Source organism: Myotis davidii, unplaced genomic scaffold, assembly GCF_000327345.1.
Source record: "Myotis davidii unplaced genomic scaffold, ASM32734v1 scaffold88, whole genome shotgun sequence".
Lineage (NCBI taxonomy): Eukaryota > Metazoa > Chordata > Mammalia > Chiroptera > Vespertilionidae > Myotis > Myotis davidii.
The window spans coordinates 4,908,091-4,924,204 of NW_006300377.1; the positions used below are offsets into that span (position 1 = coordinate 4,908,091).

Genomic DNA, 16,114 nt, shown 5'->3' on the forward strand with positions numbered 1-16,114 from the left:
GGAACACCTCAGGCTCTGGGCAGACAGGTCGGGCTGGATCCCACCTCTGCCACTTTCAGCTGTGACCCAAGCAAGTTCCTTCAGTCTCCCAAGCCTCGCTTTTCTTTTCTGGGAAATGGGGAGAATATTAGTACCCATTTCCTGGGGCTGTTGTGAGGATTAAATGAGATCAAGTATATAAAGTGCTTAGCAGAGAGCCTGCCCAACAGCAAATGCTTGATAAATACCGGCTATTTTTGCTATTATTAGCACTGACTTAGTAACGTGAGTAATACGTAACTGTCGTTCCTCCTTTGTGCTGAGCTCATGGTGGCCTGTTCTCTCACCAGAGTCTCAAAATTCTCTGAGGATACGCCCCAACTAGAGACTGCCATGCAGGAGACCGGCGTGTGCCGATGGGGGATGTGTACACACAGAGAGTGTGAAGGCACAGCGAGGTCTGGAATCCCTGCTCAGGACCAGTGATCGGCTTCTAATCCCCTAAGCTTCCAGTTTGGCTCAAACACTGAGAAAGCCCTTAAATGACAGCAAATGTAAGGACAGCCTGAGGACTGAGTGGAGATGTTTTACAGGAGAAAAAAAATCACAAATTTGGATCCTTGGCATTTGTAATTCGCTGCCAAATTACCTGGATTATATCAAGATAACTTCCTTGGGTATACACCAAGCTTAAAAACTGGGAATGTTTCTTTCTACCAAACATCTGATAATCTTGGGAGATTTAAATACACATTTCTCTTTTGTTGTGGGGGGAGTTGTCTTCTATGATGCTTTCCCTCCTACATGGGTTCTCCGGTGGGCACTGAAGTGGGAGCTATTGTTGAAGTCTTTGCCACACTCCAAGCACTTGTAGGGTTTTTCCCCAGTGTGGATTCTCTGGTGAATAATAAGACTGGAGCTCTGGTTAAAGCATTTCCCACACTCTCTGCACTTATAAGGCTTCTCTCCCGTGTGAATCCTCTGGTGAGTAATGAGATTAGAACGGTCACGGAAGAATTTTCCACACTCGAGGCATTTGTAGGGCTTCTCTCCTGTGTGCACTCTCTGATGTGTGATCAGCTTGGAGCGTTCACTGAAGCACTTCCCACAGTCCATGCACTTATATGGCTTCTCCCCAGTGTGGGTTCTCTGGTGGTTAGCCAAGGTGGAGCTCTTACTGAAGCTTTTCCCACATTCAGCACATTCATATGGTTTCTCTCCTGTATGGATTCTTTGGTGACTAATGAGGGCAGAGCTCTTGGAGAAGGTTCTTCCACACTCAGAACACCGATAAAGTTTCTCCCCTGAGTTGGTGCTGTACGGTCCAGGAGAATCTAAGTTCCTACTGGCACTTTGAGGTTGTTCAGGAATTGTCTCCTCTGTCAAGTTCCACCAGTGAGCACTAAAGGAGGGGCTTTGGCCAAAGTTTTCCCCAGGCTCACTACAGTCAGGATTTCCTCCCAAGTGGATTCTCTGATGTTTTAGAAGGTTGGAGCTCTGGTTGAAGCTTTTCCAACATGCCCCACATTTATAGGGCTTTACCCCTGTGTGAATTCTCTGGTGGGTGACGAGATTGGAGTGATCACTAAAGCTTTTCCCACATTTGAAGCATTTGTAGGGCTTTTCTCCAGTGTGAATTCTCTGGTGGGTATTGAGATTGGAGCGGTCACTAAAGCTTTTCCCACATTTGAGGCATTTGTAGGGCTTCTCACCTGTGTGTGTCTGCTGGTGAGCGATGAAGTGGGAGGTCCGACTGAAACTTTTCACATACGTGTCACACTTGTAGGGTTTCTCTGCAAGGTACAGGCCTTGATGGTCAATAAGTTTTTCTAAGTCTTCTTCAGAAGAACATTCTTCCCACCGTTCCTGTGGTGGATTTCCTGCCTGCTCTTCATCTTCATTTTCATGTTCACTGCCTTCCTCCCAATCGTGAGGGTGACAAACAACTTCTGGAGGACATTTTGATAACACTCCAGGCAAATCCTCAAAAATATCCTGCTCTGAACTCTGGCCTTCATCCTCATGACTCATCTCAAAACCTGAAAAAATGGGAAGAAATGTGGTTTTTCATTCATTAGTTGGTGTCTATTTACATATCTATATCCTGTGTCTTATGAATTTGGCTAACATGAAATTGATCAAGTTTTGGTGCATACATGCATTTGTGACATATCTATATCCTGTGTCTTATGAATTTGGCTAACATGAAATTGATCAAGTGTTGGTGCATACATGCATTTGTGACCTGCAAAGCTGAGGGAAGGAGTCTGAGACCTGGTGACCCCACCAAGGGAGCCATGCGCCCCAACCAAACAACCAGCCAGTCTCCCTGGCCAATTCCTTTATTCCACTATTTGATAATGAACACCTTCTTCTAGTAAAATCAGTATGTCCTATATCATATGAGATTGAATGAACTCTATAAGTGCTCAACAAAATCGCAATAAAATCTAGACCTGCCTGCTTTCTCATTTAGGGGATTACTCTAAACTAGACATAATCTGAGCAAAGCACAAATCCTTCTACTCAATTCCATTGTTTTAATCCAGAAACAAGATAAGGAGCCTGGCTCCCTCACTCTATCTGCATGCTGGCAGATTTTGTGGGCATCCAACTATTCCATGCTTACCAGTGTGTGGGGTTTTAGGACATGGGGTTGGAGGTTTGATGGCATTTTCATCTGCCATCTCATCCCAGGCCTCCTGGTCGTCAGCCTCTGTACTGCTCCACCCAGACGTAGGAAGACCTGCTACCTCTCTGATGTTCCCCATGCCTCTGACTGCAGTCCGAGCCCTCACCAGTGAGTCCAGCTCCTCATAAAAGGGGCATGTCCCTGGTGGGTGGCTGCTCTTGGCTTTCCGGTAGCTTCGAAGGAGGTTCTTAAATCTGTAGCGACACTGCTCCAGTGTCCGCAGGAAGCCCTGTGCACATAGCCGCTCTGCGATGGCCCGGTACACCTGACTGTTCTGGTGACAGGTGCGAAGCTTTTCAGAGAATGGGGACTCACTGAGAATGGTCAGGAAGGCCTTGGTCTCCTCGTAGCCCCAGTGCACACCTGCTGTCAGGAGTGAAGAGGTCAGAATTGTGAGATTTAATGAGACTTGCCTAGGTCATCAGGGATCAGGGTCACCTGCCCCTCAGAAATTGTCCAGGTACCTGGGCACCAACCATACCCTTGCCTCTCAGGGCTGTGCCAGAGCTTCCCACCCCAACCCCTTCTAAGAGATTTATTAACACCTACGAGCCTTGGCTATAGGGAAGGACTTAGGTGGCCATATTATACCAGGTGACCCCACCCCCTGGCTTCAGCTGATTGGTTCAGGGAAAGGCCTGCAATTGGGATATAAGAGACTCTCTCTGTATCAATTCAATACATGTCCTCTGCTTACTTTCATGAATTTTCCTTTTAACAAATATGGAAACTGAGAATCCTTAAAGACATGAATGGAGGTCAAATAATCTTGCATTAGAGGCCAACTGAGGTTGCTCTTTCCTCTTTAGTGGAAGAAGAAAAAGGAAGTGGTCTGTTCTCAGTTCCTCTGCAGGTACATGAGGCAGCCAGGGAGGAACAACACATAAAAGGAGGCTGGAGTCCTGGGCTCGAACCCTGACTCTGCCCCTGCCTCACTTAGATCCTGAGATAAGACACTTCATCTCTTAGGCTTCAGCGCTCCCACTTTTTTAAAAATATGTTTTTACTGACTTTAGAGAGAGAGGAAGAGAGAGGGCTAGAGAGAGAGAAACACTGAGAGAAACCACATCGTTCGGCTGCCTCCTGCACGCCCCCTACTAGGGATCAGGCCCGCAACCTGGGCATGTGTCCTGACTGGGAATGGAACTGGTGACCTCTTGGTTCATGGGTCAATGCTCAACCACTGAGCCACATCGGCTGGACGTGTTCCCACTTTTACAGTGACTAGGCTATTTCCCAAACACTGATTACTCAACTATATACTGTCTTGATTTCTGCTCTATCTGTTAAATATTTCACTCAATATCTTTATCTAATTTTACTGTCTGTGAAACCATAGTTGATGTGTTCATACACATTAAAATTATAAGTTTACTCGTGCAACTTGTGATCATCCCCATACACACTTTGGGAAATACTGAATTTGCTCTTTAAAGTCCCTCAGGACTGTCTCTATAGCTAAGAAAACTTGCACAATGAGATCTGCTCACAGGAGAGGAGAGTAGGAGTCTGAGGATGACCGAGGGAACTTAGTGCCTCATTCCAGTAGCATCAATCCAGACTCTGTGCCCTGAGCTTGGGGAGCAGAGGTTTGGCTAGTAGGAGGGTTGGATACTGGATCCAATTAAATGCCTGTGTTCTTACCAATACGACTCTGGAATAGAGCCGGACCCCTTGCAATCCTGGGCCCCTGGACGGACTCGCCAGCGGCCAGGTCATCACCATTACAGTCTTCTGCCGTTTCCTCTGGCTCCCAGTTCCCATCCTCTTGTTCCTCCATCTCTGCATCACTGTCCCCCAGCCTGGGGAGGGCCACAGCCACTCCTGGGCCGTCTGTGGCTCTGATGGCTGTCCGAGCCCTCACCAGGGCCTCCAGCTCCTCGTAGAAGGGACAGGTCCCCGGGGGGTGGCTGCTCTTGGCTTTCCGGTAGTTCCGTAGGAGGTTTTTGACCCTGTAGCGACACTGCTCCAGTGTCCGCAGAAAGCCTCGTGCCCTCAGCCGCTCTGCAATGGCCCGGTACACCTGTCGGTTCTGGTGACAAGTCCGGAGCTTTTCAGAGAAAGGAGACTCGCTCAGAATTGCCAGGAAGGTCTTGGTCTCCTCATAGCCCCAGTGCACGCCCGACACCTTCATGTCCTCCGCGTCCCATTGGTACTGTTCCTCCCAGGCCTGAGAGTCCCTCCAGACCAGGGCTGGGGCTGGTTTTATTTGCTCATTATCCAGGCTGTAATCTGCAGTGCGCCTTTTTCTGGAATTTATACGACTCGGACCCCAGAATTCTGGTCCTTGCTCTTGCTGGGTGATGACATCTGGTTTTGAAACTAGAACTCCTACACAAAAAGAAGAGAAATTATTTACTGAGCAGAGTGCTTGTCCAACATATTTCCCTCCGAGAGGCTAACGAGACCTTCCCAGGCTAAGCCCAACACACGTCTGGGGGTTGGAGAGGGAAGTAGAGGTAACAGGATCCCTTCACCCAGAATGGTCATTGACCTGTTAGCTTTGTTCATTCGCTCTCTTTGTTGTAATGAAACAGATCATACAAAAAGTAACTGTCATTGGTCCTCAAATGGGCATGTGACTTAAACTGGCCCAATCAGAATGAACCCGATGGTCGGAGGACAGGTCTCTCATTCTGTCTCCCTCCGTGTGTGTGTGTGTGTCTGTCTTACTAGGAAATATGTGGCCTCAATTGTCATTGGCATCCATCTCTTGACTCTGACACACAATAGCTTTCATGTGAAGCTGAGACTGAGGGTGCAGAGCAGAGAGGTGATGCTGCTGAGCCCTCTGTACTGTGGCTGGCGCATGCCCTCCTCTGGACTTCCAATTATGTGAGAAAATAAATGTCCTTACTTTCTATAACACTTAGCTAAAGGACTGCTGTTCCAACCACTCCCAACCCTAACAAATAGAAAGCCTTTAATTAAATAAGTATTTGAACAAAACTAGAAATAGGGTTTAAAACTAAAAGAGGCCTAAGGATTATCTAGCTCAGCATTTCCCAGTTAGTCCCTCTGGGCACTATGTTCACCAGACACCACGTGTAAAGGGGGTCACACTGTCAAGCGAGCAGCCAACAAGCTTCTGGTGCCTCACTTTACTGACAGGAGTGAGTCAGACCTACCACTGTCCCTTCTGCTCTTCCCTCACGTGTCTAATCCCAACGGGAAGCGGTTCGTTACTATTTGGCTTCCCACGCAGATGTGGCTACAGAGAAAGGAGTCTGCGCCGATCACAGGGGCTTCCAGCCCCGATCACAGGGGACCCTTTAATACAGTTCCTCGTGAGTGCACTCCTTGGGTCAGCCCGCCCCTGTGTGCTGGGTCCTGTTTGATGCTGGAAGCCTGGGTTTCTGTGACCGCAGGCAGCGACCAGCCCTGCACTGTGGTGAACTTACAGGGAAACGAAGGGAAGGAGCCCTGAGAGGTGAGGCTCCTGGAAGCCAACCTGCCAGCCTCCATCCCGGCCAACTCCACTCCTCACGCTCCACCCCTGCCACCACAGTGTTGGCTACGAAAAGCTTGTCTTCTTCCTATGTCTGCAATCCACTGACTTCACAGAGGCACGAGACTTAGGGAGTGACGGAACGCTCTGGGAACTGAGGGTTTGGGGGCCCAGCACCTTCTTCCGAGGGCACTAGTTCCTTACCCAGGGACACGCCGTTCCCACGGTTGTCTCTGGGGGGCTCCTTGCGAAACTCCTTCTCGGCACGTCTGCCAGGGCCCCGGGCTTCCTGAGAGGTGGACAAAAGAAGGACCTCAGATGTCACTGACCCTGGAAAACAGCCTAGGAAACCCTGTGAGCCCCAGAAAAGGTCATGGAAGCACGAGGATACGGGGTGAGTCTAGCATCGTAAGGAGCAGCATGACCAAGGAGAAGCCCAGCGACCGGGGGCAAGCGGCAAGAGCTGACACCCAGGCCTTTTGACACCCTTTTGCGGAGGGGAGGCCATAGAGAAAGAAGTGGAGCAAAGGGGCAGCAATGACAGGAAGGGGAGAACCGAGAGCAGCTTACCTGGGACTCAGCTGTCACCGCCCAATCTCCAACGCTCCCCGTCTTTGGGAGAGTAGGGACTCGGGGAGTGAGGACAGCTGAGAAGAAGAAAGAGTCTCTGAAACCCAAGCTCTGGTCTCCACAGAACCACCCGCTTGGGTCCAGCTTTCCAAAGCCGTGCTCGGGGCCAGCTGAGACTCTCCCCAGTCAGTGCAAGTCTCCCTTTCCTTCCTCCGAGAGTCCCAGCTCCTAAGCTGCCTTGAGTGAGGTGCCTTGTGGGAGATACCAGCCCAGAACCCCGAGGGTCACCATGGCCCCCCCCCAGCCTGAAGCTACTATGACTCGGCTCTGGAGGGGACGAGCCGTCACTGGGAACTTCGCCGTCTTCCGCGGCGCTTACGTACTTGCCTTACTCCTCAGTGGGTCCATCAGACACTACTCTACCCCTTGCCTGGAATCCATGCATCCCTCCTCCCCATGCACCCTTCCTCACCACCCCTCACCCACCTCCCTTGACGTTCCTTGAGTTTTGTACTCACCACTCTCCTTCAGGGCCTGGGGCGCCATCTGGGAGTCGAGATGCTTGGGAAGGTCCGGGCCCGGATTCCTCACCCACTGCCTCTGGGGTGGTCTCTCGGGCCCGTGCTGGGCTGCTTGCCGCTGAAAGCTCTGAGATTCCCGTGCTGCCTTCAAGGACCGGGTCTCTTCTCCACACAGTTCCCGTTCCTGCACACAGACGGGCAACGTTCCCAATTGTCAGCCCCATCAGACCAGTCTTAGTAGGGCAGAAAGTGTTCTTTAGGGGGCAGTGGTGATCTAGGGATGACCAGGCCCTTTTTAGACCCGAAGACGGCTCAAGTATGACAACAAGCCCTCAGGCTGCAAACTGCTGAGGCTATGCGTTAAACCCGCAATATTTTCTGGACAAGTTACTTACCCGCGTCTCTGTCCACCATTTGAAAAATGGTGATGGTAACAGTACCTACCTTATTGGGGTGCAGGGTGGACTAGATAAACAACATACACAGAAGCCTTAGAACAGTGTCTGGCACACAGGGAGTGTTCAATAAATGTCAGTCACCATTTCATGTGAGCCTCACGCCTCAGAGGTGTTTTCATTCCTAGGTTCCTGATGAGGCGTCTGAGGGGGTAGAACGATGACCCTGGGACCTAAGGACCTGGGTTCAGGCTGTGGCTCACAGGGACGAGCTTTCTGAACCACCTGACTTTCAGGGGAACTTGGCTGAATCTATAAATTACAGGGACAATAATGCTATTTCTTATACTTACATTACTGCTATCAGCATCCAAAGCAATCGCATATGTGAAAAGACTCTATTAAGTATAAAACCATACAAATTCTGTGAACACAGCACGGGGAGGGCTCAGAGCAGTGGCTGTGAATGCTGGCTTTAGAGTCAGACTGTCTCAGTTCACACCCTGCCTCTACCTCGCGGCCAATCACCGTCTTTGCTCTGCCTCAGTGTCCACACTGGCAAAACTAGGACAATAGGACCTATCTCGTTAAATTGTTGACAGGATTAAATGAGCTAATACATGGGAAGCACTTAGAGCCGTGGTTCTCAACCTTCCTAATGCCGCGACCCTTTAATACAGTTCCTCATGTTGTGGTGACCCCCCGTTTCACTGTTACAAATTGAACATAATTAAAGCATAGTGATTAATCACAAAAACAATATGTCATTATATATGTGTTTTCTGATGGTCTTAGGCGACCCCTGTGAAAGGGTCATTCGACCCCCAGAGGGGTCGCGACCCACAGGTTGAGAACTGCTGACTTGGAACATTCCTGGTACATGGTCATGCTCAATAGATGTCAGCTGCTCCATAACAATAATAATTATTATTTTGGAAATTACTAAGCCAGTCACAGCCCGCTGCCTGCCTGACCACTTCAGGGAGGCCGGCTATTTGCCTCACCCGTTGCCCTGCAGCCCGGGCCTCTCGGTGCCAATCCTCCACCAGGGCCACCGCCTCCTCGCCGCTCTCAGGGTGGCGCGCCTGCACCCAGGCCTGGACCTCCCCGGGTAAGATGGTCAGGAACTGCTCCAGCACCAGCAGCTCCAGGATCTGCTCCTTGAGGCGGACCTCTGGCCTCAGCCAGCGACAGCAGAGCGCCCAGAGCTGGCTGAAGGCCTCGTGCGGTCCCGACGCGTCCCTGTACTGGAACTGCCTGAAGCGCTGGCGGGAGGCCTCGGGGCCAGGGCCAGGCTCATGGTCCTTCTCCTGAGGCCTGGACTCTGATCTCCACGCGTCCTCCTCCAGTTTCACAATCAGGAGTTCTTCAAGCTCTGGTCGGGGAGACGCCTGGGCCTGGGCCTCCAGGGCTACAGCCATGCTCTGTCCTGGACGCCTCACTTCAGCTGGGCTGTCCTCATCCGACGTCTTCCTGCATCTACGGTGTGTCCTTCACGGGGCTCCTGGGAGAGGAAATGCTTCCCAAGGCTCTGAAGGCAGAAAGATAAAGGACAGTGAGCAGAGGACCCAGGAGCCTCACCGTCCCCCTTCCTCACACCCACCACTGCCACTGGATGGGTGGAGTGCCGAGCGATGCCCCTGTGCCATAGGCAGGAAGCTGGACCACAATCTGGCACCAGCAGCCAGCAGCCAGCACAACAAGGGAAGACAGCACAGTGTTAAACCCTCTGGGACACGCCAAACGCCTTAGCCTGGCGTCAGAGCCTCTGTGATCTGGTCCCGGCATAGCCTTCCCCCTCTACACGTCCAAAGTCAGACCTTCCCTCGCGCTGGGAGAAACATCACCCCCTCCGGAAGGCCTTTCTCCCGGGCCTTCAAGCTTTAGTCTTCCCCTAAAGGTGCTCCCCTTGCAAAGTCCCTCTCTCACTCTGTTCTTGTTTGTCACTTCTCACCATCTTGTGACTCCCAACACTGCAGCCGGGACCTGTCTCAAGACCCCCAAATCCAACCACCTGTAAGACATTTCCACTTGGCTGTCTCTTAGGCACCTCAAACTCAACAGGTCAAAAACTGAACTCATCATTTTCTCCTGCAAGCCTGTCTCTCTTCTGGAGCTCTCCATCCAAAAAGGCACCAGCCCTAGCTGGTTTGGCTCAGTGGATAGAGCAGCAGCCCATAGACTGAAGGGTCCCAGGTTCAATTCTGGTCAAGGGCACATACCTCAGTTGTAGGCTCAACCCCCAATCCTGGTCGGGGCGCATGCAGAAGGCAACTGATTGATGTGTCTCTCTCACGTCAATGTTCTTCTCTCTCTGTCTCTCCCCCTCTCTTCCCTAAAAATCAAGGGGAAATACCCTCTGCTGAGGATTAACAACAAAAAGACATGACTTCCATCGACTAACCTATACCAGGAACCTGATCATCACCTTTCTCCAAGATCCCCCACATCCAACTCATCACCAGACTGTGTCCACTTGGTCTTCTAACCGTCTACATCCCCAAGGCCACCACCTTGGTCCAGAGAAATCATCACATTTATCACCTGATCAGCACTTTATCTCATGTCCCTGCCTTCACTCCTCTCACCCTTGACCCATTCTTTGCACAACCAGATAGATCAAACTCTGACCATGTCGCTTCCCTCCTAAACACCCTGCAGTGACCTCTCATTTCCCTCAGGATCAAATACAAACCTCCTTTCCTCACCGTGCTCCCACCAGTCATGGTGGCTCCAGCTTGCAGCTCCGACATCGTGCTGCCCTCTGCACCCTCCCACGTGCCGGGGTCTCCTTTGGGAACAGCCTCTTCCCTTTCCTCACCTACTGAGGGCTCAGCTTAAATTGTCCTTTCCCAAGATTCAGTCCTCAGCCGCAAGCTTCCGCGCCACCTCACTTCCTGTATCGTGGTTGCAGATCAGACCTCCTAATTATCTACCCACTAGATCACAGGCTTCCAGAGGGACCCATCACAGCTCAGCACACACAGGAAGCACTCCACACACAGTGAAATAATAGTCAACTAATGATGGGGATGTGCCATGAAGCAAGGATTGCGTTAAGCCCTTCCTGCACAAACTAGATAAAGAAGGAATGGCCTTCCTCGGGCCAGAAGGAATTCTCTTCTCTTTAGTCCATCACTGTGACCCTTGCCACTGTCTAGGTTGTATCAGAGGGGCGAGTGTACATGTGTGTCCCCAGAGAGATTACAGCCACACCGGCGGCAGGGAATACAGCTTAGTTCTCTTTTCTGTCACACTCTAACTCCCCCACACCCACAAGAAGCAGGATGCACTAGACACAGGAGGCGCTCAGCAAACGCTTTCTGAGTGAACGTCTGAGCTGCTGCTTCTACACAATGAAGCTCTGACCACACTCAGGCTGGGTTATCTGGGAAAATGAGCCCTTTGGGTCGTTCCCTACAATCTAGATGACATAAAAAATGCCACTCAGAGGAGGCTACCAGTTGCTTCCACGTGGGAACGACATGGCTGAATTGAGACTGGAGGGAGGGTGGCATTTCGATTTTAGGTCGTCTGACTGGACTGTCTAGAAATAGGCAAGGTGTGCCCTACAGACCGCCACATAGTTAGGGAGAGGCTAGGAGCACAACTTCCTGCTCGCCCTTCAGCTATCAGCTCACTGTCACCTTCCCTGTTAAGACTTCCCTGACATGGTATCATGCCCTGCCCCCATCCCTGCTCTCCAAGAATCGCCTCCCCACTCTGTGTTCCCCAAGCAATTGGCACAAACCTCTAATTTCTGTTATCCTGCGTTATTGTAGTTACTGCTCGTGGATCTGACAGCTCCCCATTCCGTTGCATTACTGGGGCCAGTGCTGAATCTTACTCATTTCTGTATCCACAGTGCCCAACCCAGTGTCTTCCAATGGCCCAACCCAGCAGGGCCACTGGAGTTTTGTTGACTTTTATTAAAACAGTTAAGCTGGAACATTAAAAACCTAATGGGCTATGGAAGATCCATAATTTATAGCACGCTATAGAATCAACCTTTCATGATTTTTTTAAAACCACAGCTCTAATCATGCACTAGTCCAAACACATTTGTGTCTCTCTCTCAAACGAGGACTGACTCACCAGTCATCTACAGAATCCCACGATGTCCCCTGCACTGTACTGGGAGCTAGAGAACCGACAGGAACTAGGATGAACAATCTCTACCCTCACAGAAGTTAGTCTGCTAAGAGACAATCACTGAGCAAAGTGTGTGCTCCTGCACAGAAGGAACACTACAACAAACAGGCAGTTAGCTGCCCCCAGAGTCTCAGGGAACAGGTATTTTCTTCTGGGAAGACTTGCAAGTTGCTGCTCTCTGACATACAAATAGCAGCCTCTCCAGAGGGAGGTCAACACAGCCAGCCAACAGCCGAGTGACTTCACACAGAGACGACAGGAAAGACATGGACAAGGGCACCCCTCAGCCCTGAGACCACCAGGCACCCCTAGGTCCTCTCTCGGATCAGCGACCTCAGAGTGTGCCCATGGTGCCAGGCCAGGGCTGAGTGCTCGACATTCATCATCTCACCGAACTTTCCAGGCAAGCCAGCGAAGTGCCATTAGTGCTGAGCTGCCGGACCCTGATCTGTAACGTACACGTATGAAACTCCATACAAACAAGGAAGGACAGACATGATTTAAACAGTGCACCAGTTCCACCCACTATGTGTCTGCTCCAGAGAGAGCATGTGGTGACGACACCCGGGACTCTGCTGGTCCCGGGTTGGTCTGTTCCCTCGGGCCCCTCTCCCACTGAGTGTGAGCAGTGTCTTGCTTCAGCATGGTCCCTAGGCACAGGCCAACTCTTCCACCTCGTGTTCAGGAAAACCCAGCTGTGCCGGGCAGCTTATGAGAGAGAGCGTGTTGGTTTCTAACGGCTCCTTGCCGGAGAGCTGACTGTGGTTTTGGCTAAATATGATTATCACTTTCCATGCTGCCTGCAGAATACCATGATCCTGTGAGGTATAACTCCACTATATCTTCAGTCTATACACAGGGAGGGAACTGAGTTTCTCTAAAAAAGATGCACTTAAGGTTACACAACTAGCAAGTGGTAGAGTTGGACTCTAAGCCAGTGATGGCGAACCTATGATACCCGTGTCAGAGGTGACACGAACTCATTTTTTGGGTTGATTTTTCTTTGTTAAATGGCATTTAAATATATAAAATAAATATCAAAAATATGTCTTTGTTTTACTATGGTTTCAAATATCAAAAAATGTCTATGTGACATGGCACCAGAGTTAAGTTAGGGTTTTTCAAAATGCTGACACGCCGAGCTCAAAAGGTTCGCCATCACTGCTCTAAGCCCAGGTTCGTTTCCTCCAGTCATTTCTTTAGCCACAGCACACAGCCTGCTCTAGGTCTGCCAGTCGTCCCAAGTCCTGAGAAGATGGTATGGAGGAGAGTGGGAGGAACGCTGAGGCAGGAGTGAGCCAATCGGGGTGCTGGTTCCACTCCTGCCATTTACCAGCCGTGGGACGTGGGACAGGTCAAGTGGCTTCTGCGGCCTCTCGGTTGCAGCTTACAGCCTGACCCTCCTCAGTTCCGCCAGGTTCCCCCGTTCGTACGAGGGGAGGAGAGCAAAGGACAAAGAGACTAAAACCAGTAGCCACAAATGTAAGTGGCGAGAGGCCTGGCAGCGTCAATGAGAATGTGAGTGGAGCGGGGACTGTGGCCACTACAGAGGACCAACGGGCCATGGCCCAGTGTCCACAGGCCTTCTGATTTTTCTAAGAGAAGTCAGGATTCTGGATTTTTAAATGTTGGCCACCTACTCACAATTGTTTCAAACACCCGGAGGGTTAAGTACAGCGTGAGGACAGGCTTCATTCAGCATGGGCTGTCACTTGGCCACCTTTTAGCTGAGTGATCTCAAAGGTTCCTTCCAATCTCCTGGAAAACCTACAAAGAGTACAGATTCCCCTAAGTAATGAGGGGTAGGTGCTGGCTGCTGTCGAAATCAAGATCCCTCTACAAACCCAGGGGCGCGGGGAGGCATCCTGGCTCCTGGGGCAGTGAGTATGGATGTGGACATGAAGAACCTACCCAGAAAGCAGTGGGATGGAAAAGATCGGCCCCAGTCCCCTGGGAAAGCCAAGGCTGGTCTGTGACCTCCAAAGAGAAAAAAAACTGGGAGTTCCCGAAAGCTTTCTAGCTCATTTGGCTGATGGTCCAAGCTATTGCTTAAGCAGCCTGACCTTACACTGCAGGGCATAAAGCAGAGAAAGCAGGCAGATAGGATTCATTTAAAGCACCGAAGTCATTCAACTGTGTTAAGGACTCTGAATCCCATGTGAATACGCGCTGTGGCCAATTAGCTATGTCTGCCAGGCACAGGAAGGGGAATCCGGGGCCTGGCTTAAACCCCCCGTAGGCCCTGAATCAGCTTCCAGCAAAAACAGCCATAAGAGGAAGAAGACTAAAACTCACGCCCAGGAAATCCACCGGAAGTAGCACCTTTCAGCCCGAGATAGCAAAGCTCACCCTGGATGGTCTTGATTCGCACATTCACCAAGTATTTATTAGGCAGTGGGAAACAGGGGTGACTCAGAAACTGTTCCTGTCCTGAAGATGCTTACAGTCTAGTGGAAGAGAGAAAAGGAATCACAGATGATGATGATGATCAAATGTGGAAAGTGCAGTAAAGAGTTGGGGTGGGGGGCACGACTTTAACTGCTTGGCGGGGCATGACTTTAACTGCTTAAGGCAATTGAACAAAGTAACATCTGAGTTGGTTCCTGAAGAAAGAATCGTTCCCTTGGCAGAGAAAGGGGAGGGAGTGTGTCAGAGAGAACAGCATGTACAAAGGTGGGAAACCAAACGGCCTCCCCCCCAAAATGGGAAAAGCTTGGTAGCCCTGGAGTGTGGGGCACAAAAAGACTAGGCTGCAAAGTCATTTAGGAAGGAAACTGAGTATCGGGCTGCGATGTTCGGACTTTATTATATCCGTGATGAGTGCCAATGGAGGCTTTTAAAGCAGAAGGCATAATCAGATTTGGGGGTTAAACAGGTCACATTGCGTTTGTCCAGGCTGAGAGGTGAAAGATGGAGGCTTCGGCCAAAACCCGACAAGGAAAGGGCAGGTTCCAGACACATGAAGGAAACGGAAGGATCTGAGGATCCCTGGAGTGGAAGAAAGCAAGAGAACCAGGAGGGCGCCTGGGAGCCTGGAGGACGATGCCATTCGCGTCCACCGGGCATGAGAAGTGCCGTGTGGGACAGAACACAATAGCTGGGCCCGCCCACCGGGCTCCAGAAGTCACAACCATGAGACAAAGTGTCAGGGCAGGTAGGGGCTGGTACGTTATTTTTAAGGTTGGGCGGCAAGCTCAGGCCCTCTTATCTCCACTTCTTGCCTGGGCCCCCGACCCCCCTCTCCTGCCCTCTGTGGTCTCCTGGCCCCTCTAGGCTCTTCCACCTCCAGAACCTCTCTCGGTGTCCTCACCCACAGCCCTGAGCCCGTCCTCTCTCCCAGAGCCCTCTGGTTCCCTCCTCATCCCCAACCCCTCGATGACCCTTCCCACCTCCGGACCGCCCGCTTCATCCTCTGACCGCCCCTCACCCCACCACCCACACATAAAAGCTTCTTTCTCCGCTCACACCGGCCCCGGCCCCTGTGACACCATCCTCCTAAGTCTCCAGCCCAGAGCCTAAGTCTCCGATGCCCCCGCCCCGCCACCCGGACTCACCCACCAAGACACCCACTTCACAACGGGGCGGAAGTGCTCCAGGGTTCGCGCAGGGAATGCTGGGACGCGGAGTCCAACCGGCGCCACCCCGGGAATGGAGCGTCTGCGACTACAACTCCCAGAAGAAACCGCGCGAAAGCCGGTAGACGGCCTCTTCCGTTTACTGCCCTGAAGATGCCGTCAGCCAATAGATGTGTCACCTTCTCCCGGTCCCCGGCACCGGAACAAATCAGAATAGGTTCTAAGGGTGAGGGCGGGACCTGCTGCAATCCCGATCCTTTCCACAGGCTCGGAAACGGCACCGCCCAGTAGGCGGGGACTCAAGCTGAAGGGGCGGGGCCTGTTTAAGGGCGAAGCGAGAGCCAGAGGCCCAGAGAGATCAAAGCAGAAAAATAAGGAGGGTGTGGCTAGAGATGACCAGGCTGGTGGGCAGAAGAGAGTTGGACAATTGTAGGTGTAATTTACAGCTCACCGTTAAAATGCGTGACTTTGAATTAATTGTGAATCTCGCTTTATTCAAACCCATAAAACCAGGATAATAATAGCATCTGAGTCTACAAGTTTTTGTGAGGTTTCAACGAATAATACGCTCAAAACGATTCATTCAGGGTCTGGATTCTAAAAATACACAGCGAATGTCACCTATTGTTATGTAAATCCGTTAGTGTAGAGCTTGGCAGGTGTGAAGATCAAATTAGATAATTCAGGCAGAGCATGGACGCTGGCGTCAAGCTACTTGTGTCTGAAACTTCCTATTTTCAAATGCAGGATGGAGGCCTTGCCACTCACTACTTGTGAAACGT

General features: G+C 51.1%; 1 protein-coding gene across 9 annotated transcripts; it reads right to left on the reverse strand.

Annotated features, from left to right (window-relative positions):
- Positions 1-590: 590 nt before the first annotated feature.
- Positions 591-15,386, reverse strand: ZSCAN20 (zinc finger and SCAN domain containing 20). Of its 9 annotated transcripts, none has more exons than XM_006777334.2 (10): positions 15,312-15,386; positions 13,402-13,524; positions 10,010-10,118; positions 8,610-9,136; positions 7,208-7,394; positions 6,690-6,766; positions 6,324-6,408; positions 4,316-5,002; positions 2,609-3,037; positions 591-2,018 (listed from the first exon to the last, which is right to left on the reverse strand). In XM_006777334.2, the coding sequence occupies exons 4-10, from the start codon at positions 9,024-9,026 to the stop codon at positions 763-765; spliced, it is 3,138 nt and encodes a 1,045-aa protein (XP_006777397.1). In that variant the 5' UTR covers positions 9,027-9,136; positions 10,010-10,118; positions 13,402-13,524; positions 15,312-15,386; the 3' UTR covers positions 591-762. The 9 variants fall into 9 exon arrangements, with proteins under 9 accessions (XP_006777397.1, XP_006777400.1, XP_006777402.1 ...); XM_006777337.2 differs by having other exon boundaries at positions 15,316-15,376; XM_006777339.2 differs by lacking the exon at positions 15,312-15,386 and adding an exon at positions 14,107-14,197.
- Between the last annotated feature and the right edge of the window lie 728 nt (positions 15,387-16,114).